The sequence below is a fragment of the Gymnoscopelus braueri genome (genome assembly GCF_963280865.1).
Source record: "Gymnoscopelus braueri genome assembly, chromosome: 21".
Classification (NCBI taxonomy): Eukaryota; Metazoa; Chordata; class Actinopteri; order Myctophiformes; family Myctophidae; genus Gymnoscopelus; species Gymnoscopelus braueri.
Genome location: NC_137623.1, coordinates 32030031 through 32056150, shown reverse-complemented (window position 1 = coordinate 32056150; position 26120 = coordinate 32030031). Strand labels below are relative to the sequence as shown.

At 44.2% G+C, this 26120-nt stretch overlaps 1 protein-coding gene across 2 annotated transcripts in view; it reads left to right on the top strand.

The window, feature by feature from the left end:
• Positions 1-26120, top strand: part of LOC308077613 (partitioning defective 3 homolog) — a 669238-nt gene that overhangs the window by 153964 nt on the left and 489154 nt on the right. For both annotated transcript variants that reach the window (XM_080418368.1, XM_080418367.1), the window contains exon 2: positions 2481-2582. In XM_080418368.1, coding sequence (XP_080274494.1) covers positions 2481-2582 — 102 coding nt within the window. The remainder of the gene's footprint in view (positions 1-2480; positions 2583-26120) is intronic.

The following is a 26120-nucleotide window of genomic DNA, read 5'->3' as shown; positions in this document are numbered from 1 at the left end:
TCTTGTGTTTGTGACTCCATGATTAATGACGTAATGATTGTTGTTTGTCCCCGTGCAAAAACATCTGAGAACTACTGTGCGTGCTAATGGCCTGCTCATTATTTTTGAATTAATATCATGGAATCTTCTTTTTTTGGTGTTTGGAAACATACATACCACATAATACCAGCCATATTTTCCCTCCTAATAACTCCCGGAGGGGAGGAAAATACCACACAATCATTCCCCTCGTGATTTGGGCCATTTTGGCTGGTGAACCGCAATGGAGTTCACTACAACGGAGCTGCGCATGACAGCGTTCAACCACAGACCTTAACACACCATGGTTTGGAGGGGGGGAGAGTTTAAAAGAGTTTAAAAGAGTTTAAAAGAAAGAAAGGGGAAGTAGAGACAGTACTGGAGAGAGAGTGAAAGAGAGGGAGAGAGAGACAGAGAATTGCAAAGGATGAGGGAGATTCTTTCCTAACATGGGTATGAAGGGAGCGTACTGTAAGGTGAATGAGTGCAGTGGTTAGCCTCTGGCCTGAGTTTTTGACTGGACCATGCTTCAGTGAGCCCTGTGTGTCTTATGAGCCGCAGGGCAAAGGCAGACCGTTAAGCTTGAGTTATACTCCCAATGCGTTACAGCGCGACACATTCTGATCTTGTAGATCTGCTACACACGACTATATTTGGTATATTATAAATTAGGTGGGAGGAGAGGAGAGATAGAGAGAGAGAGAGAGAGAGAGAGAGCGAGAGAGAGAGAGAGAGAGAGAGAGAGAGAGGAGGAGGACAAAAGAGGAGAGAGACAAGAGCAAGGATATACAGCATCTCAAACTTTTTAGCTCGAGACCCGGGACCCAAACTAGTGAAAATAGCCGATCTACAAGCTCACAACAAGTCCCTCTAATGAATGGATTATTTTCCCTTTGTTTTATGGAATTATTTTGAAAACCACTTTTAAATTTGTTTTTAACTTATGACCATTGGGAAAATTCTTGAAAATCTTTTGAAATAACAATAATTAAAAACAAAACATAGGAAACAAAAAAATAAAGGGGTATCCATAAAAATGGATCCACACATGGGTCCCAACCCACTGTTTGGGAAACACTGCAGTAGACGATAAGATAATACGAGAAGCAAAGCAAAGGACTGATTGAGTGAATGATGATGAGAGACAGAGTAAACCTTACACTTCTATACTGTCTCTCCCACGTCAACCTCGAGTCCCAACATATATCACAATGCTTGAAAGAGAGGAAAGATCCGGGCGCTCAAAAAATAACGGAGGAGAGGGCGTCAAATCAAGGTTCTTCAATCACGTCTACAACATTTTAAAAGCCAACATGTATCAACCAGCAACTGGTTTTGCCCTGATGCACCATTTAGCACCTGGTTGATCTCTCTCTCATACATCACAATGCACTGGTCAATGTTCGACCCAAAATGCAAGTCCAGCCAAATGATTAGCACAAGAGCCATGTCATGTCCTGCCAATTCGTAAGGCCAGGTTGACTGGATGATCACACATGCATGCCACAGGATGAGAAGGATTAGATCAGATCAGCTCAGCTCATTAAAGTGATTTGGCACGGGCTGACAGTTCCGTTGGACTGCTAATACGAAATAATTGTTGCTACAAAAGGGCTGCATGCTACATTGACATGTTATGAACATGTGATGAACCGCAACAGCAATTATGCTACATTTTATAGTTGTTAAAACCTCAAGACAGACTTGAGTTCAAAAAGATTATCATAACATGCAATAAGGCATTCCCAAATTCGGAATGTAAATGTGTTACTCCTTAAAGGACCATACTGGAGTCTGTTTATTTTTAGTTAACCAGCTCAGTTTACATCTGATTGAATCATTGAGCAGAGTGATAGCAATTTGTGCTAAAGGTATATTGCCATGTGTAAATCACACAAGTTCATACAATAGAAAAGAACAAGAATACATAGCTGCCTCAATTACTGCATAATATTTGCATTGCACATGGAGCATGTAGGAGCCAAAATATATCTTGCTTGTGATTTTATTTTGTTTGGTTTTCCCACGCTCTGTTTTGACGTCTCATTTCCTGATTGATTGATTAGCTCCTGTTGTGTGTCTCCTCGTTATCTTTTGATTCATGTCAGGTGTGTTGGGCAGCCAGTCATTCAGTGGGTGAAGGGGTGTGAGCTCAGTATTTTCTGTTCACCGTTAGCCGTCACAGTTTTTTTGCCTTCAGTTTCATTTATGTAAGTTTCAGTAAAAAAATATTTGGACCTTTATATTTTGAGTTAATAAATCACCTCAACAGCAAGCAGTTGTGGCTTGTGTTTTTTTTTTTTTGATTGGAAACGCGTCACATACCTTCCGAAGCTCAGCCTCTTAGCGCTATACTTTTAAATGTTTGAATTTATAGTGAAGAAGTAGTCGCTGCAATAGAGCAAATAAAGAAAATCTTACCGCTGAACTAATGTGTATATATATCTATCTGTCTCTCCCAGGACCCCGGGTACTGGATCCAGGTCCACAGGCTGGAACATGGAGACGGAGGCATCCTGGATCTAGATGACGTGCTTTGTGACGTCGCAGACGATAAAGACAGGGTGAGTCACAACAACATGTATATGTGTGTGTAAGAAAGAGAGAGAGAGAGAGAGAGAGAGTGTGTAGCCAGTGTTGTTTGTTTGATCATGACAGACTTGTATATTACATTTACATTTCATCCATAGTAGAACTTATGGCTTAAAGGGATACTTCACTCTCGGGCCGGGGACACATTTAAAAAAAATATTAAAAATAAATGAAAAAAGTTATGGAACATTCATGGCCCCCTCACACATTAGTAGGACACTCTAATGCGTGAGGGGGCCATGAATTTTCCATAACTTTTTTCATTTATTTTTAATATATTTTTTAAATGTGTCCCCGGCCCTAAAGTGAAGTATCCCTTTAACTTATTAGCTCTTATGGGTATCAAACTTGTGATGCTGTGGTTGCAGGACAGGCTCACACAAGCGACGTGGCCCACCATTTCCACTCTCACCTGATAATGGTTGTATGGCTGTCTGGTACTCTTGTATTCTATCAGCACAGCATCGAATGCTTTCTTTCACCTGGTTTGTTTTACTGATGCTGAGCTCTATGGACAACATGATGCTAGCCTTGCTTTAATCATTACAGGCTGTCGGCAACAGGACGGCTGTGTTTCTCCCAAAGGGGTCTCCTTTGATGTGTGTGTGTGTGTGTGTGTGTGTGTGTGCGTTCGTGTGTGTGCGTGTGTGCGTGCGTGTGTGTGTGTGTGTGTGTGTGTGTGTGTGTTTGTGTGTGTGACTGTTTCTTGGGGGGGAGCAGGGTCTATTTGGTATGCAACAGTGTGTCTGTCATCATGCCTGGAAGCATGTGTGTACGTGTCAGCGGCAGCTCAATATCCCGCCATATCAGCCCCCCCCCCCCCCCCCCGCCCGCTTCACTAACTGTAAATTTCCCACAATCCCCCCGGGGCTGAGTCTATATACTTCCTGTGGGAGCTGTGCTCATGGAAGTGACTGCACCTGAGTCACTTGTTAAAACGCCAAACGTCGAACTGAATGAGCGTGCACTGTGCTGCCTCCATGTGTGTCAGTGAGACATGGTGTGAGCTGGCAAGAAGCGTTGTGTTACCACAGAATATACAGTCACAGTATTGACAGTCATAAGAAAAGCGCCTCTTATGGAACGCTGCCTTTTGAGTTCAGACATATGAGCAGGCAATAGCGACTAACATATAGAACTGGAAGTGTGTGTGTGTGTGTGTGTGTGTGTGTGTATAATCAGTTGGATGCCCTGAACAGATTATATAATTTTGCCTTGAAAAAATCAACGGTTAAGGTCAGAATTACATGGTGAGCAGACCGGATGGGCAGATTTCCATGAAACATGGGACCGATCATATCAGTGGACTGCCTAAAGAGACGACTGAAAAGGTCACCGTCAGGGTCAACTTTACATAATCAGCCACATTACAGAAATGGAGAGATCAGATGTAGAACAAAGGATGTGTTAGAGTGGTCAGGGTCTTTAATTCTTCTGAGCTATGATGGCTTTGCTTCCAGACCGTTATCTTCAACTCCCTCGATAGTGAAGTGTCTTAACGAGGAACAACATGTGCTCAGTGCTGCCGTCTCTGGTCCAATGACTAGTAGATTCCCCACAACTGCCTGTAAAGAATACACTGAGCTCAGTGGCCTTGTGGTTAGAGAGTGTCCGCCCTGAGTTTGGGAGCTCTGCGTTCAATCCTCGGCATGATCGTACTAAAGACCATAAAATGGGACCCATCCCTGCTTGGCACTCAGCATCAAGGGTTGGATTGGGGGGTAAAACCCTTTGACATGGAGTACTAGCGTCATGTTCAGGGTGTGTACTTACATCAAGCTGCTTCATGCTACAGAAACAGGAGATAGGCCTATGGTCCACATGTCTCGCCAAGGCTTACTTACTTACTTAGTGGTCTTTTGTAACGTCAACACTCTTGTTATCCACTGCTTGAGAAATGAAGATGGATAGATGATGGTAGTTATGTGTCAGTAGATGGACCCACATGCATCCTTGTTGCACGCACAGGTGCCATGGTTACATATCAAGTGGGATCAGAGAGCAGCTGTTTTGCACCTGCCTCTCCTCTCCTCTCTACTCTCCTCTCCCCATCTGTAAGCATGTGTGTGCTTGTATCTCCTCTCCTCTCCTCTCCTCTCCTCTCCTCTCCTCTCCTCTCCTCTCCTCTCCTCTCCTCTCCTCTTGTGCTGATGAAAATCCACCCGCACATTTAGCTTCTCATTTTCCATTATCAAATCAACTTTTCACTGATCAGGAGTATCACTAGCCCCCTGGCTGCCGTATGGCATAACTACACCCATTCCTCAACGATCACTGAGCCAAGTGTCACTTCATTCACAGCTTCTAATGGACGACAAGAGGAAACACCTTTTTTAATGAACGCACATTGTCAATGCAGTCAGCTATTAACAGCCACACAAAACATCCTTAAAAATGTACCAGTAAGGGTAAATATTTTACACGGTTTTACTGCTATACCAATAGGCTGACAACAGGTTATCTGGCTATATGTACTAAACTGAATCATGGTGTTAACTAAGATCAACGCAATTTAGGACAGACAACCGTTGTAAACGAGACTGACGTAATGATACCGTTTTAGCTGTGATCACAGCTGCTTAAAATGTCTGGAAATACAAACAACTGGGTGAATTACGAGGACCGCTAACTTTACCTGGCAGAGCTTTTAGCTCTGTGTGAGTGCGTGTGTGTGTGTGCGATTGCGTGTGTGTGCGTGCGTGCGTGCGTGCGTGTGCACCAGCACATTTATGTTTGCATGTAGGTGTTTTCCTTTGCATGTGTGAGCTTGTGTGAGCGCATTTGTTTACGTAAATGCACTGGTGTGTGTGTGTGTGTGTGTGTGTGTGCGCACACGTGTGTGTGCGTGTTTGTGTACGTAAGTAGTAAATCCAGTTTAGCCAGTTTTGATCAGCTGTCATGTTCCTATCTTTTTCCTCCGCTTGTCATCTAATAATACTGTGTGTGTGTGTGTGTGTGTGTGTGTGTGTGTGTGTGTGTGTGTGTGTGTGTGTGTGTGTGTGTGTGTGTGTGTGTGTGTGTGTGTGTGTGTGTGTGTGTGTGTGTGTGTGTGTGTGTGTGAGAGAGAGATCCCTGATAATGGTGACACACTGCTCTTTTGCAGCAGAGGTGCTTAAGCATGCCTCGTTCGTTTCATAGATAGCGTCCGGTCATGTGGGGTCACAGTGTCACTCACGCATTAAACAGTAACCAATCAAGACGCTCGTTGTCAAGTGGTAAAGGGGTTGTGTCTTATTTTCAAGCACATTCTTTTTGATTTTGTCTTTTAATTAGAAGCCATTACATTGAGGGTGTCCTTTATCTTGATGGTATGACATTCTTTCCTTTGTGCGTTTCCTCCGGTGCTAATTAAACGCCTCCACCACAGCCGCACATTTCTGGCCTGTTACACGAGCAGAAAAGTGACATGTTTGCCATGATGGTCTCCAGTGTTTGTCCACATCTGAAGACATTTGAATATGGCAATATGAACAGCCTTCTGAGCTGGACTGTACTGTTGCACAATGCGGTCCTCCTGTCTGTCTGTCTGTCTGTCTGTCTGTCTGTCTGTCTGTCTGTCTGTCTGTCTGTCTGTCTGTCTGTCTGTCTGTCTGTCTGTCTGTCTGTCTGTCTGTCTGTCTGTCTGTCTGTCTGTCTGTCAGCCTCTGGCCTCATTCGTTACATGCAGTTCTGTCTCAGGCCAGGTCAAGTCAATTAGATTTTTATAGCACCACATTTTATACAATGTAAAATCATCGTGCTTCATGTCAAAGAACAACAACCAGATATACAAAGTAATCCCCCCCACACACACGTAACGTAAAACATCCATAAACCACATCCATGACATTTGAAACATCAACAGCAAAGCCACACACATGCACACGCACACTTGTTGCGCCGACTAACTTACCAAAGGTCGTCACCATTCGCTCAGGGTTCCCTTTTCCTCGTAAGATATGGCATTTACTAAACACATATTGAAGTAATACTACTGTGGAACAGTGGTGTAAAGTAACTAAGTACTGTACTTAAGTACAATCTTGAGGTACTTTTACTTTACTGGAATATTTCCAATTGTCTATACTTATAAATATTGTACTTTTACTCCACTATAATTATTTGAAAACTTTAGTCATTAGTTACTTTTACTCATTACATTATAAAGTATACATTAACCACTTTAGCCCCATTTTATACCTAGGCTATTTGAAAATAGCCGATCTACAAGCTCACAAATCTGCTATTTTCAAACATTTTAGTTTTACATTTTGATACCAATACTTTTGTACTTTTACTCAAGTAAATTTTAATTTACGGACTTTTACTTGTAACAGAGTACTTTTATATTGCAGTATTGATACTTTACTCAAGTAAAACATTTTAGTACTTTTTCCACCACTGCTGTTGAAGCTGCTCAGACAGGGCCCTGTTCCTTTACCGTTTAGTTGTCTCTGCTTAGCCCTGTCACATCACAGAGCTAGCAGTGTGTATAATCTCTGGACATTCTCAATGAAATAATTCATCTTATTAGAGACATATTATGAAGGGAGTACAACTGAAGCTGTCTACTAGTTCAAAGCCCACCGCTGAAGGATTGCGTGTAGGAGCCGTCAGGGTCTGTAAAGGATACCTCTCTTTGGACGTAGTGTGAGTCAACAGGTCACTCAGAGACACGGGAAGGTTTCACCAATCATTCGGTCGTCTAGTAGTTCAAAGCCATCTGTACTGAACTGAAGGATTGTGTAAGGGTAGATTAACCCAGGGGTTAATGTTAATGCTAGGGAACTGCATAGAGACAACACCGATTTGTCAATATACAGTAGAAATGTAGAAAAGTAGAGCCTGCACACTGGATCATGCCATTGTGAATGTATTTGATTACCACCAAAGTGACGTTTCAAGTGTCTTAGCTCTTCCTCAGATGAGGAAGAGTGACGGAGAGAGAGATGCTCAAAATGTCACCAAGTAATCAAATAAATTCACTATGGCAACATGGCCCAGCGTGCAGACTCTACTTTTGTATTTTAACATGTCCTTATGTCCAGCATCTGGGATTTTATCTGTGTTTTGTAAATGTATAATTATGTGTTATTATGTGTAACTTATTATGGCCTTGGGATACAACTGTCAACTTATTGTTTGGGAATCTGGGCCAAGTTCACAAACTTGAGCTCTGTGGACTGCAATTGGGAGGATTGCAAAAGACAAATGCAATATAAAATTGTCTAAATACTGTTCTGTCTCAACTATCATGGGCAGTCTGTCTATCTGGAGAAGACGTGTTTCATATCCTTGAGTAGCTAAGGGGGTAGGAGAAATTTCTGTATATAGTATGCCATCAATGTGTTATCTTTTTTACTCTGTGTGTTAATATGCATGTGCAGCAGTTGTATCTGGTTTGACCGTAATGTAACCTTCTTCTGATCAGTGTTTGGATCTATTGTATTGCGCTTTTTGTGCAGATCCAAATAAAATAATTCAAGTGTGTGTGTGCCTGTGTGTAATAATTCAAGTGTGTGTGTACGCGCGCGCATGTACGTTTTTAAGTGCATCATTTCTCAGGTTCATGTGCGCACATACATTCTGTTAACCGCAAAGTGAAATGAAAGCACTCCTGTTTGTGTGAGAGGCTTTGGAGAAAGACACCGTGAGAACGATAGACAGGAGGTGGAGGTGGAGGTGGGGGGGGGGGGCTGTTGCAGAGAATCGATCTCACGTTAGGCTCTAAAAGTGAAACAAAGGCTCCCTGAGAGAGAGCGAGCGAGAGAGCGAGCGCGGTTACCTACGGTGATATGTAGTAAACGGGATTGGGCTGTTGGGGCGCGGCCTCTCAGAAGCTCACCGTTGTGTGTCTGCGTGAGACTGCTGAGGGCAAGGGAGGGGCAAGGAGAAAATAAGGGTAAAACGAAGGAGTTGTGCGTGTTAGAGAGAGAGAGAGAGAGAGACATACCATACCCAGCTCCTTAAAAGCTCCCGCCTCTCAGAGAGTACACAGTAAAATCCTCAGTGTTCATTCACGCTTTTGTGACTCAGAGAGGGTACAAAAAGATGTGGACCCATTTGGTTACATTCGTACCCTCTGAGGATTTTAATGTGTACGTCCCCAGTCATCAGAATGTGTTCATTAGACAGAACAGTGCTCCAACGACCTTCCACTAGAACTGCTGCTGGGAGCACACATACCCTGCCAAGAGGTTGGAATGGGAGGTGTGTGTGAGTGTGTGTGTGTGTGTGTGTGTGTGTGCGTGCGTGTTGGCACAGGTTCAGCCGAGTGTCAGAGTATCTCTGGGCGAGTCACGGTCCCTCACAAAGCGACGTGCTGCAGCGTGTCGTTCTTAGAAAAGATCCTGCTAGCACTTCACATGCAGCGCTAGATTCAGCGTCTGGGTGTCCAACACATTGCCTCATCTGCACTCTGCACTGTAGCACTTTGTATCATAGTCACTTTCTGTGGCACTTCCTCAAGGCAAAGAGCAAGGAGACAATGTGCCACACATCATGTCAGCTGGATCCGGACCCACAACGTTTTATGATTAGGTCTATTCCTACAGTATGTGTGGCACACATGTTAGCCAATCATTTGACTTTGCTTGTTTTGAGTGAATTCTAAGATAAATTATAATGGCTTACTTACCAATGTTAGTATTTTTACTTTTATTATTTGCTGTGGTTTGTCTAGTCTAGTCTGATGTAGATGATTGGAAGAGGATTGGAGATCTCCGCCCACTGTTATGTTACGACTTGATGACATCAAAGGCAGTTTGCTAGAACTGTGTCAAGACCGGACGCTAACAAACCTACGCCTACTGTATACTGCTCTGGAAACAAATCATTTCACTGTCCCCAATATGAAGGACGCAAAAGTCTATGGATTGTTGTTTCTGCAACGACGGTCACCAGTCTCTTGTTGAACAAAGCGTTTAGAGACTGACTTGTTAGTCTATATGGTTTGTCCACCCACACATACTGCCTTATTCCTCACTCTGTGTGTGCTTGCTGGGCTCCCTTGTTCATCTCTAGTATCTGTTCGCTGTTCACTGGGAGTTGTAGGCTTTGCAGCCCCATCCCCCCCCCCTCTCCTCCTTGCATTTCTCCACCTCCGATCCGGTAGAGAGATTGCTTTTCACACAATCAGCATCTCAAGGGCCCCTCACAGCATGTTGTGGGTGTGCTCCGTTCCGGCTCGAGTGCCTGGATTATGCTTAGGTGACACTAGGAGATGGGGACAGACAGCTTTCGGTCTTGATTGTAATTCACATCACAAAACGCCATCAAGCCCCACGCCCGGAGTTGCCATTGAGTGCTGGGCATGGTTGGCGTGATCTCTAATGATGATGATAGGATGTGTGTAAAAAGAAAAGATTGCATATCTGAGTTGTGCACGCTAATTAACCCATTAAGCCGATTCTAAAAATGTCTTCTAAATCTAAAACAGTTTTCTGAAAAACGTATATGCTGCTATATCAAACATGTCAAGGATCCCCAAAATGTATATGTATTTGGCCGCAGACCCCCATCTCTCAAATATTTTGTTCTGGGTACCCTCAGAAGCAAAACATTTAGTTATAATGTTTGCTTTAAAAAAATATATATATTCAAAGATTTGCACAAATGTTCATGATTTAAAAAAAATTGCGGATCTACAAGCTTGCAGCGCGGCACAAAGTGACACAAAGGGACACGCTGTGAGCTTGTATATCTGCTATTTTTTAACACTAAAATCTAAAATGACACAGATGCTTTCCCGGCTTTGAATGGGTTAATACAATTTAGAGAGAACAAAGTAGAGACACACATTACAGACCAAAGATCAACCTTTGCTCTGTACATATTGTGAGAGATCACTTTTAAGTCATATTGCCTGACATTATGTCTCAGAGAAATTAACTGGATTCCGGTCCGTCACATTTCAGCATCACAGCGTGTTGCAGTCCAGAGTAATGACCATCAGATGAGCACTCACTCCATTCCATTCTCTCTTTGATGCTGATCTGTGAATGAGGGGGGAAATAAATGGCCTCATGGATCATATAAAACACGTGTCAGACACATGAAATATGTCTGGATAGCGCTCCCATCTGAGATGCACCTGGCATCTTTCAGCTACTTTAGCCCGTTAAGATCGGGAACGCATCTGTGTGTCATTTTTAGATTTCTTTGCATATAAAAAAATAGTAGATATACAAGCTTGTAGCGCTGCACTAGCTTGTATATCTGCGATTTTAGAAAAATCTTGAAAGTTTTTGCAATTCTTTGTACATACATTTTTTTAAACCATTTTTTTAACTCAAATCTTTGCTTCTAGGGGGTCCCTGGAACAAAATATTTTGAGATAGAGGGGTCCGCGGCCAAATACATATACTTTTGGGGGTCCTTGACATGAAAAAGTTTGAGAACCACTGATATATAGCAACAAAACAAAAGAAAAAGGATTTATAAGACATTTGTAGAATCCCCAGAAGAAAATATCTGAGTTAAAAATGTTAAATGTTAAATGTTAAAAATACATATATTCACAGATTTGCACAAATAGAGTTTTCTAAAATAGCCAAAGATGTCTTAAAATGACAGATGTGTTCCCGGTCTAAAAGGGTTAACTACTTTAGCCCCATTCAACAAAAATATATAATTTAATTGGCAATCTACAGGCTCCCAAGGCGTGGCAGATTCACAACACATTGTGAGCTTGTAAATCCTTGAACCTTTTTGGACAAATGTCTATAATGAAGATTATGCCCAAAAGAGGGATGCCAGGTTTAAAGTGCTTAACTTGCCAGGTAGCGTGGTTTCAAACATGAGGCTTTTTATTACTATCATGCATCAGGTGGTTGTTTGGCAGGCTGTGTGTGTGTGTGTGTGTGTGTGTGTGTGTGTGTGTGTGTGTGGAGTGGACACATGCCTAAAGTGGATTTATTATCTGTCTGGCCTTCATTATGACTGCGTCCAGTTCAGTCCGTCTCCAAGCGCCATGGAAGGAGAAGGCTGCTTTCGTCAACTTTTAAACCCTTCTTTTTTTTATCCTCACTGTTGGGAGTATATGATGCTATGCATATCTTAGATTTTTGCCTCTCCTTCACATGTTTTTATCTTTACTGCTTCTTCTTTTCTTTTCTTCTCTTCTTTCTGAAAACAACATAAACGATGGAGCTTGCGCAAATAAACAATTTCACCCACTTAAACCGGTAAACCTACTGTATGTGATAATAAAGTTCATTCTGATTTCTGTGCCGTTCACTGCTGTTGGCAAAGAACCCTACCGCCCTCTAGTGGTGAATGATTACAAGTACACATTGTCCACTTCAAAACATTTAGATGCCTGTACTCCATTGTGCAACTGGCAATGAGCATAAGTATAATCTTAATTCTGTTTTATTCCGTGCCACCACGTGTATTAGGCCAAACAAGAAGAGAGAAAGAAAGAGAAAGAAAGACAGACAGACACTTACTGTACACTGGAGACTATGGAGGACATTTCAAGTCACACAGTCTAGTTTCATGAGCTGGCCTTTTCAGAAGGACAAGTTAAATAAATAAATGAAAATAATGTTAGTACTTAGCAGTATATCAATAGCTCTCTGGGGTAGCAGTGACCTACACGCAAGGCACTTAAAGGCACATTTAGCCTTTTTTCCAACAACATTTCCATCTATGGGTCTTATTATGCTCACTATGGCAGTGGTTCTCAAACTTTTCATGCCGCGACCCCCCAAACAAATGACTCTCCACTCTGACAAGCACTTGGAATTGTAGGAGTTGAGGCATTACATTTAGTTCCATAGATAAATATTGTGAAAATATCAGATCAAAAGTTGTGAGCTTGTAGGTCTGCTATTTTCAAAATGTTTGCCTCTTTCTTACATTATTTGACAATTTGGCTAATGTTTGACCGGTTTGTATAGTATAGTTTGTTGATTACTTTTGATGCCGTAATGGTCTTTTTTCATATCATTTCTTTAAATTTGTAGGTATTAAAAAGGCCCTAAAAGTCCTTAATTTGTCACTTTACTGTCACCAGGGGATCCCCCTGGGGGTCCGAACCCACAGGTTAAGAAGCACATGATGTCTGTCTCCAACAATATGTTTATACATTATTCACTAATCTGCTGTGTTTGTTCTTAGCAGAGCTCTTTACATTGACCAAACAGCTGTGGCGCACACCCTTCCAGGCCTTCCAGCCACACACGTTTTTCACATCCTAAAGAATTGACCCCGACGTGATTTGAACACGCAACCTTCTGATCTGGAGTCAGACGCGCTGCCGTTGCGCCACGAGGTCTATGCTAACATGCACTATGCAAATATTTACCAGCACGCTCACTGGTCATACTGTAGTGTAGATGAGTGGTTTTCAACCAGTGGTCCCTGGGGGGGTACCAAGGGGTCCCCAGCTATTAGTTAACATAGCGTCACAATCATTTTAACCACTTAATTAGCTTTGGCTATTCAAAAATACCAGATATACAAGCTCATAGTGCGGCACCTGGAACTGTAGCATGTCTGATATGCAGGTCCATTCCTTGTAAATGTTGGTCTGTCATTGTGTGTGTGTGTGTGTGTGTGTGTGTGTGTGTGTGTGTGTGTGTGTGTGTGTGTGTGTGTGTGTGTGTGTGTGTGTGTGTGTGTGTGAGTGTGTGTGTGTGTGTGTGTGTGTGTGTGTGTGTGTGTGTGTGTGTGCATGTGTGAGATTGTCACTTCTGAATTTTTATTCACACAAATGACGTGATTGTATTATTTCTTAGTTAAATTTAACCACTTTAAGCTACTTCTAAGACAACAGCATAGATTGTCCATCTACAGTAGGCCTATGACCACTGACCAGTGAGAGTGCTCATAGATATTTGCTTAAAATGCTATCGACCTCGTGGCGCAACGGTAGCGCGTCTGACTCCAGATCAGAAGGTTGCGTGTTCAAATCACGTCGGGGTCAATGCTTTTGAATGTGTGTACACTACAGCACTACAGCTACAGAGGAAGTGTGTACACTACAGCTGTTCAATCAATGGAAAGAACTCTGCTTAGAACAAACACACAGATTAGTTAAGAATGCAGAAACACATTGGTCTCCTGTAAACCAAATATGTATGTTTGGAGTTTGATATCAAAATTTAAATAATTATTATTAAGAAGATAAAAGAAAATCATTGGCAAACGATTGGCTTAGGAATGTGACAAAAGCAAAAATATCTCCATGAATTCAAGGCTTCATGGGGTGTGTAATTGATAGAAAATAAATATTTTTTTGGGTGAACTACTCCTTTAAACACAACAACAAGAGAACACATAAATGACAGACAATAATAACCTGTTGTTTTGGCAAGCAGCATGTGTAGTCTGGAGAGCTCATATCTTTTGTGAGGGTCTCTGTAATGGAAGATGAGCCGTGTAAAGGACATTCTTGCTAATGTACCGCTGGCAGCGCTGCCCTCGAGTATTGATAAATCCTGCTTTTCAGGCAACCAATTAGCTAAGAGGGGACACAGAAACTCGCCCGTGACAAAATGGCAACACGTTGCACTTAGATGATTATAGCTGTTAGAAATGCAAAGAACTGCCCACACGAACACTCCTGATGTGGTTCGGATTGATAATGTAATAACGTAGTGGGGCAGTCAGTGACAGTGGAGTTTCAATGAGCAAAGCAATGACCCTGACGTGATTTGAACACGCAACCTTCTGATCTGGAGTCAGACGCGCTACCGTTGCGCCACAGAGTCACACAATAGACTTTAGTTGCGCCACAACCTCTCCGTAGCTGCACACTCGGGCCTCACCTGAACCACCCGATCCCATGAGAATCACAACAGTTGTGAACAGTGTTGCCAGGTCTGCTTTATATAAGTAACTTTGGGCTTGTTTTTCTGTAAAGTTGCTTGTAAATATTGGTAGTTGTGGGTTGTTTCTAAAGTGTAGTTGCTTATTTGGGCTTGCTTCCTAAATTTGGTTAAACCATTGGTTCTTAAATATTTTCATGGCAAGGACCCCCATATTTATGTGTATTTGTCCGCAGACACCCCATCTGAAAATAATTTGTGCCAGCGATACAAGATTTGTGTTTATATTTCAAAAATTAAGCTCGCAACGCCATTGTGTGCTTGCAGATCGGCTATTTTCAAATAGCCCTAGCCTACTCGCTTCTTTTGGGCCTTTTAGGCCTGGTTGCTTATTTCTCTCACACAATCTGGCAACACTGGTTGTGAGAGCGGACACAGCAGGCTGTGTCTGGGTACAGCCACACAGTTCCGTCTACCGTCCGTAAGACGGACGGTAGACGGGCGGAAGTCCCATACACTCCCATGTTATCGCGACCGTTCTTCCGGTTTTAAACTTAACATGGGAGTGTATGGGACTTCCGCCCGTCTACCGTCCGTCTTACGGACGGTAGACGGAACTGTGTGGCTGTACCCTCTGGCTCTTCACCTGAACCCACCCCATCCCATGAGAATCACAACAGTTGTGAGAGACACACACACAGGCTGTAGCTGACTCTCTTCTCTGTGGCTCAGTGTTGTGACTGGCCAGTGGCCACGTCACTGTTTCCCAAACAGTGTGTCGGGACCCATGTTTGGGCCACATTTTATTCGTCGAGTCTTCCATAAAACAGGATTTTTTTATTTATTTTTATGAATTCCAACATATTTCAATTATATTTCATTTCATTAATAACATAAAATAGTTTCCATAAATACATTTTATTATTTTTTTTCCTGGGTTCGATTGCCGCAGGGGACGCTGTGGGCGCTGGGGGCGTGTTCTCTCCTCCGCGTCATCAGTGCCCATACCCTAGGTGGGGTTGGCGAAAGGGCCTTTCTGTGTGGAGTTTGCATGTTCTCCCCGTGTCTCCTAGGGTAGGTACCCTCACAAAAACATGCAGTAATCCTGGTCACTATACTGCCTCCCCCTTGTCAGACGGGGCGCCTGATGGAGGGGAAAGGAACTGGTTGGAATAACGTGTTCCTTCCACGTGCTACGTCCAACCAGGGAAACTCTCCCCTGTCAGGTGACAAGAAGGTCAGTTGGCTCTCATGCATTGAAGGAGGCATGAGCTCGGCCCTGGCCTCCCTAGGTTGGCAGAGGGAAGGTAGTGCCCAGGATTACATAGATAATTGGCACTGGGTGTAAAAAATAGGGTTACAAAATCGTGGGATAAAAAATTTAAGAACAAAAAAAAACTTTTCAGAAGTAATGAAAATAGCAGATCTACAATCTCACAATTTGCGCCACATTGCTATTTTCACAAGTTTGGGTCTCGGACAAACGTCTGATTTCTCTTTTGGGCCTTGAGCTATAAAAAGTGTGGGAACCACTGGGCTACGTTTGTGTGTGTGTGTGTGTGTGTGTGTGTGTGTGTGTGTGTGTGTGTGTGCGCGTGTGCGTGTGCGGGCACACCACTGCATTGTCTTCCACCTTTTGCTATAACAATAACATCAACGCTTTTTTTTAGCTCCTCTGAGCCTGATTGAATGCGTCAGACTGCTGGGGTATGCAAGTCGCCCACATAGAGCCCCTTATCATTCTTTCTCATAGGGAGCTTAATAACAGATGAGTGAAGATGATTCCTCTAGCTCTGTCCCTCAGTGATTCTCTCCACTTTGAACATCTCTCTCTCTCTCTCTCTCTCTCTCTCTCTCTCTCTCTCTCTCTCTCTCTCTCTCTCTCTCTCTCTCTCCCTCTCTCTCTTCATCTCTCCCTCATTCCGAGAGGGGGTGAGCTGAGGCGAAGCCGCCTCACAGAGCTTAATCATGACACGGGGCAAAGAGCGAATTCTCCGGGGCTATTAGCGGGAAAAAAAGCTCATTACAGCGAAAACTGTCTGAGTCAGCCATTCAGGGCGGCTTATTTTTTATACAGTAGTTGCACACGGTGGAGACAGGGCCAGGACGACAGACGCCGCAGTGAACCTCTGGCACCACAAGGGGGCACTCAGGCTCTATAGTTGTGATTGACCCGTCATCTACACTGTAGATGTCATCTGCCCTCTGGCCTGTGGTGGAAAGTAACATTTACTTAAGTGCTGTACTTAAGTAAAATGTTGAGGTATTTGTACTTTACTTGAGTGTTTCCAATTTCCAATACTTTAACTTCTACTCCACTACATCTCAGAGGCAAATATTGTACTTTTACTCCACTACAATTATTTGAAAACTTTAGTTACTAGTTACTTTGCAGGTATAAATGATTATATTATAAAACATACATTAACTATCTTCATTAACTATTTTATACATAGGCTATTTGAAAATAGCCGATCTACAAGCTCACAACGCGTCGCGATGCGACGCGTTGTCAGCTTGTAGATCTGCTATTTTCAAACATTTTTGTACTTTTACTTTTGGTACTTTAAATATATTTTGATGCCAAAACCTTTGTACTTTTACTTAAGTACCTTTTGAATTCCGGACTTTTACTTGTGACAGAGTATTTCTACATTGCATTATTGATACTTTTACTTAAGTAAAACATTTGAGTACTTTTCCCACCACTGCCTCTGGCACACAAACAAGTGGGAGTGGATGCTTCCTTCTCGTCCTTCGATTCCTTTTGGAATTCCTTTTCTTGGACTGCATGGCTGACCTTGGCGAGAGAGCTGTTAGTGGCTATTCTTCTACACACGCTCCGTGCCACCTGAGCCTCAGACATCACCGGACACATCATGTCAGCCACTACCGGTGGTGTTGCTGCTGGTCGCTCACCCGCGCGCCACTGTGTGTCACGGGACTGTTTTGTAAACCAGTGGTTCTCAACCTGTGGGTCGGGACCCTCGGGAGGGGGCTCCCCACATGATTTAGGGGGGCTCCTAGGTGACAGTAAAGTGACAATTTAATGAATTTTTAATACCTGAAAAAAAATACCATTATTTCATTAAAAGTAATCAACAAAGTATACTATAAAAACTGGTCTAACATTGGCCATATTGTCAAATAATACAAGAAAGAGGCACAAATTGTGGAAATAGCTGATCTACAAGCTCACAGTGCCTCGCAACGCAATTAACAATAAACTAAATGTAATGCTTGAACTCCTACAATTCCCAAGTGCTTGTCAGGGTGGGGGGTCCCTAGTTCAAATATGATTATTTGGGGGGGTCCCCAGTTCAAATGTGATTATTTGGGGGGGTCCCCAGTTCAAATATGATCCCAGTTCAAATATGATTATTTGGGGGGGGGTCCCCAGTTCAAATATGATTATTTGGGGGGGTCCCCGGTTCAAATATGATTATTTGGAGGGTCGCCCCCGGCCTGAAAAGGTCGAGAGCCACTGTTGTAAACCAATGCTGGTGTCTGGACGCTTCCAGTCGGACAAGCTCCTCCTGGGGGACGATTGACACTTCCATGGCCTCGTATGGTGGCATCACCATGGCAACAGCCGTCCCGTGCCAAGGCAGGCACCTGTGCCAGGGTCAGATCAAGCTGGGAGTGAAATTAGCCGGGGCTAACGCCGGGCCCCCAGCAGCTGGCCCCTGGTACCAAAGCCACTGGCAGGGGAAATCAAAGACTAATCACTGACTCTGTGTGTGTGTGTGTGTGTGTGTGTGTGTGTGTGTGTGTGTGTGTGTGTGTGTGTGTGTCTGTGTGTCTGTGTGCTAGTGTTATTTATGTGTTTGCGTGCACAGAGTCATCGTGTGTGTGTGTAGTGTACGCACACGTGCATGTCTGTACAAGTTGTGCATGTATGTGTGTTTCAGTGCGTATATGATTATTTGGCCGAGTGTGCTTCAGCGTGTGTTCGCAAAAATGTGTGTGTTGCGCGTGAATGCGTGTCTGCTTATTAAGGGTGTAGTATTTGTTATATGGAGCGTGTGCATTCGTGTCCGTGTCAGCGTGTGCATATTACGCATGCATGTGTGCATATTTGATGCATGTGTTTGTAAAAAAAAACATGCCAGAACGTGCACAAATGCACGCGCACGCATGCACACATCCACACATCCACACATCCAGCCCTCTGTCCTGATGTGTGCAGCGAGGCAGGTTGGACAGCTGCTGGCATGAAGGCGGTCCAGAAGTCTTTTAGCTACCTGGCCCTCATTTGATCTGTCATCTAATCAATGACACGCTGACTTCAATCAATAGCTCAGGCTGACGCTCCACCTCAAGGAGTCGATACCTGACTCCCCCCCCTCCCCTCCCCTCCCCTCCCCCCATTCTCCTTCTCACTCTCTCACATGTTCTTCCCCCTCTCTCTGTCTAGCCTATAGCTCTCGCTCGCTCACTCGTTCCCTTAAGTCCCTGTCCACGTGTCCCACGGTGTGGTTTAAATCCTCCGAAAAGTTATTTCTGTTCAGTTCATGTACAAAAACGGAGCGTTATACAGTAGTACCTCTTTCTTTGCTCCATCTTTGCCATAATTTATAGTAAAAGTACAAAAGTATTGGTATCAAAATGCGCTTAAAAGTACCAAAAGGAGAAAGTACTCATTATGCAGAATGTCCCATTTCAAAGTTTTCAAATGTAGAAACGTCTTTTGAAAATAGCCGATCTACAAGCTCAGGGAGCTTGTAGATCTGCTATTTTCAAATGGCCGAAACGTATATAGGGCTGAAGTGGTTTATGTATGTTTTGTAATAATAATCAAAATCTACAAAGTAACTAGTAGTAGTAACTAAAGTTTTCAAATAATTGTAGTGGAGTAAAAAGTACCATATTTCCCTCTGAGATGTAGTGGAGTAGAAGTAAAACCTTTGGAAATTGGAAAGACTCATGTAAAGTACAAATACCTCAAAATTGTACTTAAGTACAGTACTTAAGTAAATGTACTTAGTTACTTTTTACACCACTGCCTGTGTGCCCGGTCAGAGCTGGCATCCAGCCCAGTGCCTGTGTGAAAACGCCACAGCCTGGCACCATGCCACACGATGCCCCGCGTGGCTCATGTTGTGACGGGATGCCATGGCAACACCTCGGGGTCAAAGTGCACCACGGTGTACTTCACACATATTGTACTTGCACTGTGTCTGTAGTTTTTACTGCATTATTATTCCATTTAGGCTATACGGCTGCTAAATTATTCGCCCTTCATATTGTGTACACTCCCCACTGCTGCCTGTCTTTTACCTGTCTTTTCTTAACCCATTAAGACCTGGAAGGCATCTGTGTCACTTTAGATTTCTTTGGCTGCCTTAATGGGTTTTAAACACCATTGATGCTAAAAAAAATCTTTAAACTGTAGTATATTCTACCGTCCAATATTATTATATATATATATGTATATTTTTATTGTTATTTTGTTATCACATGCAGTCTGGTAGACATTTCACTGCCTGTACTTGTATGTTTGAATGACAGATAAAACCGGTTAAATCTTGACTCTTATACTTTTATTTCCTTCTCTTTCTTTCTTTGCTTCATATTTTCTTATTCTCTGATTAATTGAATACTTTATTAGTCAGCAATTTTAACATCACTTGGTATAATCAGACATTAAGGCAAAAAGGATAACACAAAAAAGTCCTGCGTGGGGACTTGTGTTCATTGTGTATTCAAACCATCAACATAGCATACAAACAACGGCGAATGACACCTCCTTTCAATGGGAAATTGCATTTCATGTGGTCTCCTGATAGACGACTTTCCTTTATTGTTCTATCTTTCCTACTGTCATAACCAGTTAGTTTTCTTCTGTTCATTCAGGATGCTTTCCTTTCTGTGCACTTCCACTATATGCAGATGATGGGGCTTTGAATGCATACCATTATGACAGCTAATAATGCACATACCTCTGCAGCCAAACAAATGACAGTGATACTTAAAACCTAAATGCATGGCGGCAGCATGCATATCGGGGCACATCAGTACATCATATTGCATCATCAAACAAATTAAACTCTGAAAGTCCAAAAAGACCGAAGCTGCCGCTTCCAAAGCCAATTTGAGAGCCAATTTCAGCAGAGCCAACCTTGGAGTGACTTTGGGCCCACGAGGGTAATTACCGGCAGTGGGGGCTGACAGAAGCAGTCAAGTGTTGAGACTAGTGCTTATGGGCCACCGACTCCCGAGACAAAAGCCAGCGATGGGGGTTCCTTGACATGCAGAAGAGACGCTCACTTGCTTAACTCATTCAGCCCGGGAAAGAATCTGGAATTTTTTTCTTCTTCTTTGGCTATTCAAAAATAGCAGATATACAAGCTCATAGCGCGGCACACAAAAAAAAAAATCAAGATTTATATTTTTGTATCTCAAATCTTTGCTTCTGGGGATTCTACAAATGTCTTCTAAACAGTTTTATTTAAAACTGGTTCTCAACCTTCTTTCATGTCAAGGACCCCCAAAATTATATGTATTTGACCGCGGACCCCCATCTCAAAATATTTCGTTCCAGGGACCCCCAGAAGCAAAGATTTGAGTTAAAAATGTTCGCTATAAAAAAAAATATATATATTCAAATATGTTTCAAAAAATAGCAGTCAAAAATAGCAGTCATCAAAAATAGCAGATATACAAGCTCATAGCGCGGCACCGAGTGCCGCGCTATGAGCTTGTATATCTGCTATTTTTGAATAGCCAAAGAAATCTTAAAATGACACAGATGTGTTCCCGGTCTTAATGGGTTAAAATGTGAGACAGACAGGCGTGTGTAGGGGGGGGGGGGGGGGGATCAGAGAGCAAACTAGGTTTAATATTCAAAGGGAGAAAGTGACAGACAGGCAATAGATTGAGCCCGCTTTTTTTTTCCCTCCGCGGCAGAGGTCTCAGTTGAACAAGCTGTGATTGCCATTACATATGTATGCATGCATACATACTGTACATGGTATGCATATGTATGAATGCATAAATACATGCATACATGTGGTCCCTCTGGTAGTTCAGGGGGTCTTCAACGTTTTTTCAGGCCATGGACCCCTTTTAGCTGAGAGAGACAGATGAAGCAGGGACCCCCCACCCCCCACCACTACATTGTATAACATTGTGTCGCAGATTAAACGCGTTTCACAGTTTTAACCCAGCAACCCTATGTAAATTACGCCACTGCTGAAAAGCATCCCAGCCCAAACATTAACGTAACTAATAATTGGGCCGCGCGACCCGGAAATGACCGTAATAATCCTAAAACGGGAGCAAAAATATAAAATAAAATAAACATTATTATTATTATTTATTTTTTTGGGTGGCCCACCGGCCCATTGGCCCAGTGGCCCACTGGCCCAGCGGCCCACCGGGCATATGCCCGGTATGCAAAATGGCCAGTCCGCCCCTGTACCACAAGGACTTCGTAGTGCTGGCTGTTATGTTCTTATTGTGAGTAGGCACAGGCCTTGTTCAAACAGCCGTTTCTTTCCTCTACCTGTTCATCTCCATATTTTAACTATCAGCAGAGAATCGAGACGGGCGTCGCAGGTGAAAACGTCGACGCAGAAGAACAAAGGCTGCGGCAATTATACTTCCGATACGTGTCAAGCATGTGGCATTGTGCGAGAAAAAAAAAGGCGGTGACCTTGTTTGTTTGTTTGTGTTTCTACTGACAATTGAAGCGATGGGTGTGTGTGTACCGGTGTGGTTCAAATAGACTTTGTGTCATTTGAGAGGCGGCGCCGTTGTCGGGGATTTTTGATGGAAACTCAATGCACTCTCAATCAGTCTCGCGGCGGCGTGCGTCTTTTAAAAGTCACCGGTGTGACTTTTCCAGTCACGCGCCGGCGCCTCCGTTGTTGTAAAGCAACACTGCGCACACACACCGTCCGTCCTCCCCTTTCCTATACAACCTGAAACCGCGGGAGACTTCCTTTCCTTCCCTTCCACACCTTGAGAGAGAGACAAAGGAAAAGGAGTGAGATCCCCGAAAAAACACGGGGAAAGGAGGGTGAGAGGAGGAGAGATAGCGATAGCGACAATGAGAGTGTGACACGAGACAAAAGAGAGAAGGGAGAGAAACAAACGAGACAAAAGAGACAGAGCGAAGAAAGAAGAGAAAGGGAAAGATGGAGAGAGGGGAGGTTAGAGAGCGAGAAGTGGGGGGAGACGGGGGGGGGGGAGGGGGGCGTTTTCTCTCCTCTATCAGCTCAGAGCACCTGTTCCTCCACACAGAGGTAAGATTCCCCCGGGCGCTGACACTCAACCTCAGACAGTGATAAATGAGAGGTGTCTGAAAAAACCTCAGCAGAGAGACAGAGTGAGAGAGAGAGAGAGAGACCATGAAAGCATATCGTTGCTGTCGGGCTAGAAACCTCCTATCTCTGTGTTTTAACTTTTTGTGTTTTTTTTATTGTAGATTAACGCCCTACTTAATCGCACTACAGCGTCACACGGAAGCATCAAAAGTAGCAGATCTGCAAGCTCAAGTTTCGAGCTTGTAGATCTGCTGCTTTTGATGCTTTTGAATCCTGAAAAGTAACAGTTTTGGAGATACAAGGTTTCTACCCGACAGAGACGATATGCTTATGTATAGAGATATAAATATGCATGTATACAGAGTCAGTCAAACACAGCGACGCACGCACGCACACACACACACACACACACGCGCGCACATACGCGCACACACGCACATACGCGCACACACGCGCACACACGCACACACACACACACACACACACACACACACACACACACACACACACACACACACACACACACACACACACACACACACACACACACACCTACCTGCTGGCACTGTCTGAGCTGAGGTACAGTATCTCCAGCTCCAGAAATAAGGGGGAGGGAAAGGGTTAATGTCTTCACCTAGCCACCAGGAGACAATAGAGAGGAGACTGTCACCTGGGAGACACACACGCACACACACACACACACACACACACGCACACACGCACACACACACACACACACACACACACACACACACACACACACACACACACACACACACACACACACACACACACACACACACACACACACACACACACACACACACAGGTACACGCACAAACACGCACACACACGCACACACACACACACACACACACACACACACACACACACACACACACACACACACACACACACACACACACACACACACACACACACACACACACACACAGAAACGATGCTGTTGGGAGAAGTGAGAGTGGACAATAGCCACAGCCTGTTCAGCCTCCTAAAAGAGGACAATGACACAGCAGTGACTCAATCTTCCAGGGCACACACACTGCTCAGAGCTCACAGCTTACTGTCACACAGTCACAGCCCAAACGCATGCTCTGTCAGCACACACACGTTTCTCAGGTGCTCTGCATAAAAAGGTTTTTTTTTTTGTAACCTGTATTTACCCTGGGGGGAGGGTTTTGCCAGACAGGCTGTCAATGGCCCCACCACTTCAATAACGACCCAGGGACAAAAGCTCTTATACCTGGGAGCTGTCCAGTGCAAAAAACGCAGATACATGCACAGTACAAATCCTCCTTTTTACTGATTTACTGTGTGTTATAGGCTCCCAAGGCTGCTTTTGTTGCTCAAGGGCATGTCGGCAGTATATGAATGAGAGGGGGATACTATTTTAATGTTACTTACTGTATACCCGGGCCCAGGTTTTCAAACGGACAACTTTGGATCCGTTTGACAACATCCAAACATGATCTTGTCACCCGTACCCCCCTCGCTGATATTGATTTCGGGTCTTTTCCATCACAGATGTTATCAGGAGTAACGTTTTATGACAGAAGAGACGAGCCAGAGACTGTGACACTGACACAGAAAGGCTCTCCCATGCACCCCCGCGGTCTGAATCACATTTTGGCTCACTTTACAAAGCCAACAGATGCAATTTGCATCCCAGTGCTGGGGAGGAAGGGGTGGGTGGTGGCATCTAATCATTTGCAGCAAATCCAGAAAGCTATATCCTCTGGTTGGGCTTTCTATGGGGGAAGTGGGTGAAATCAGGTCATGTCAGGCCAAGCCCTCCTCCTCCTCCCGCCTCAGGTCGGAGTCACGTTTTAGTTGTCTCTGACGATAAGTCCCATTCGGGAGGAGCAAACTAGTCACCAGAATCACTGCTGACGTGACATCTGCGCAACAAACGCTGCCGGAATCGCTGGGGATTTTTTTTTCCAGTCCATTAACTCTTAACTTGTTTTTGTTTCCCCTCCGCCAAGAGATGGAAGGAAAAGTCAAGAGGGAGACGACGCAATGGAGGTTATACTGTATGAGGGGGGTGGATCATTGGTCCGCAAATGGCCTTTTGATGTCAGCATTCTGACCACCTACGCATGCCTTCGACGGTGGATTAATAGAGATTTCAAAAACGGGCACCGGGGATCGGAAGTAGCGAAATAAATTGCTGTACATGAATGCACACATGCAGAAGGAAGACACAATTTCCCGTCCCCATATACGCGCTCTAATCATAACGCACACCACCGTACTCACTGTACTGTACAGTGTGCGTGAGTGAGTGCACACAAGTGTGTGTGTGTGTGTGTGTGTGTGTGTGTGTGTGTGTGTGTGTGTGTGTGTGTGTGTGTGTGTGTGTGTGTGTGTGTGTGTGTGTGTGTGTGTGTGTGTGTGTGTGTGTGTGTGTGTGTGTGTGTGTGTGTGTGTGCACACCACCGTACTCACTGTACTGTACAGTGTGCGTGAGTGAGTGCACACAAGTGTGTGTGTGTGTGTGTGTGTGTGTGTGTGTGTGTGTGTGTGTGTGTGTGTGTGTGCGTTTCAACCAGGGGGGGACGCTGCTCGCTGCTGACAGCTGTCAGAGCTGCTTTGTCTCCAGCGTTCGAGCACTTTGCCAGACGAAGCCTATTATCTGCCACGTCGCGGCCCGGGGAGGACCCCGGCGCCACCACAAGGGGCCCCCACGATGTGGGTCAGCCACCACGGGGGACAGGCCCCTTAAACCGAGGTGACAGACTACAGCCCTCTGCTGGGAAATCCCCCCCTCCGCCACCCTTTCTAAAAGTACCTCAGAGGGATCCAGGAAGCACTGAAATACCAAAGGCCTCGTCTTCCTCTACGGCCATATGTGGGGGAATGAAACACTGCAGACGCACTGTCAGACAGACAGAGACATCAGAAGAAGAGGAGATTGCCCTGCGTTCTACTGACTTAGTGCAGCGGTCTTCAACGGGGGCCTCTAGAGGGTCCTCAGAGTTACTACAGGGGGAGGGGGCACCATGTCTTTGTGTGATAGGATTTTTTTGTTTGTTTTATTTTAACCACTTGAACCCTACCCTTTTCTGAGGAGAACTTCAGCCCAAAAAATGGCAGATCTACAAGCTCCCAACGCTCATTGTTCATTTAACAACAAAATGCTACTGTGTTAGCGTCACAGGCATCTGAAGGTCATTGGTCCAATTTGAGCTGTGTCTGTTTGTCCATGAGGGGTTTTTGGGTAAACCTGCAGGGACAACACCCCCCCCCCCCACCCGCCCCCAGTTAGGCGAGCACTGTGTGTGTGTGTGTGTGTGTGTGTGGGTGTGTGTGTGTGTGTGTGTGTGTGTGTGTGTGTGTGTGTGTCTGGTATTAGAAAGATTCTTGGGAGTCCCTGCATGAATGCTTCGACAGATGTGCCACAGCCTAGGGCCCTTGTTGTGTGTGTGTGTGTGTGTGTGTGCGCGTGTGCGACTGTGCGTGCGT